General features: G+C 33.2%; 1 protein-coding gene across 7 annotated transcripts in view; it reads right to left on the reverse strand.

Moving 5' to 3' along the window:
* OSBPL3 (oxysterol binding protein-like 3) overlaps nt 1–1,462 on the reverse strand; it is a 171,109-nt gene that overhangs the window by 37,589 nt on the left and 132,058 nt on the right. For all 7 annotated transcript variants that reach the window (XR_001137321.1, XM_012640725.1, XM_012640726.1 and 4 more), the window contains one exon: nt 882–975. Coding sequence is in view for 6 of the 7 variants with exons in the window: in XM_012640725.1 (XP_012496179.1) it covers nt 882–975 (94 nt within the window). In the remaining variant the exon portion in view is untranslated. The remainder of the gene's footprint in view (nt 1–881; nt 976–1,462) is intronic.

The raw sequence follows: 1,462 nt of genomic DNA on the forward strand, positions 1-1,462 counted from the left end.
TAGCAGTTTGTTACTATAAAATTTCTTATCTTGAAGAATCTGAAGCTAAATTACCTCTTGGACAAGACTTTTTATTATATAAGCCCTATCAAACTCCTAAACTATAAAAACCCCGAGATATCTAAGGCAAAAAGCTATATCCTAATATAACTGCAGAGAGGCCAAAAGGGATATCTGTTGCATTATTTTTTAATATTTACATGATAATTGGTACATCTTCACTTTACAAAATAAAAATTTGCATGAACAGACAAATTTATCTGAATGAATACATCTTTCACATGTGGGTGCTGTCTCCTCATCTGGCTCATAAAATCCTGTGGGTAGGGACCGTGTCTTAATTTCCTTATGTAGTACTTGCTATAGGTCTCGCTTGCAGCAGGTACTCTATACAGGTGACCCTTGAACAACACGGGTTTGAACCACATGAGTCCACTTATATTCAGATTTTCTTCCACTCTGCCACCCCCAAGAGAGCAAGACCTACCCCTCCTCTTCCTCCTCAGCCTACTCAACAGGAAGACAATGAGGATGACCTTTATGATGATCTATTTTTGCTTAATAAATACTAAGTAGATTTTCTCTTCCTTATGATTTTCTTAATATCATTTTTTCTCTAGTTTACTTTATTGTAAGAATACAGTATATAATACATATACAAAATATGCGCTAATCAACTGTTTATGTTATTGGTAAGGCTTCTGGTCAACTGTAGGCTATTAGTAGTTAAATCTTTGGGGAGTCAAAATTTATATGTGAATTTCTGACAGCAAGAGGTGTTGGTGCCTTAACCCCCACATTGTTCAAGGGTCAACTATATATGCTTAATAGTATTCTGTGAAAATCCAAACTTTTCAGAGATCAAATAATGTAAATCTTACCCAAGGTCTGTCTCTCATTATCTAAATCATTACTGACGTTGTCTAAAGAAAGATTATCACTTATGTCGCTGACGTAGGAATCATCATCAGAAATCTATGGGAAAGAAGAAATAACATACATCAGTGTAAGAGGAAACAAGAGGCAGATTTCCATAAAACCCTTATTCCTAATTATCAAACATTTTGAGTCTCACATTACAAACCTATAGAAATACTTTTGGATGCTATTTTCATAGAGGTCCATATACCAATCTGCCTAGGAGGTATTCACAGCAAATACCTGTTATTGAAATTCTTATAAATTCTTGATTTGTTCTTGCAAGGAAAACAGCAAGTAAACTCAAGATTTTTGTTATTATAAAAATTCTTATTATTTCAGACTGCATTTTTAGAATTTGTTAGTGTTTTGAGTAGAAGGAGGTACAATTTGTATTGGAACTATTTGTGAAAAAAGACTCCTCTATGGGAATTAATACATAAACAAGATTACTACTTCTATATTAAGGGGTAAAATTGTTAGCACACACATATAGCAATGTTAACTATGATATCTGCCTATTTAGGAAAGTATAATTTTTATG

The sequence above is a fragment of the Propithecus coquereli genome, unplaced genomic scaffold, assembly GCF_000956105.1.
Source record: "Propithecus coquereli isolate 6110/MARCELLA unplaced genomic scaffold, Pcoq_1.0 Scaffold156, whole genome shotgun sequence".
Lineage (NCBI taxonomy): Eukaryota > Metazoa > Chordata > Mammalia > Primates > Indriidae > Propithecus > Propithecus coquereli.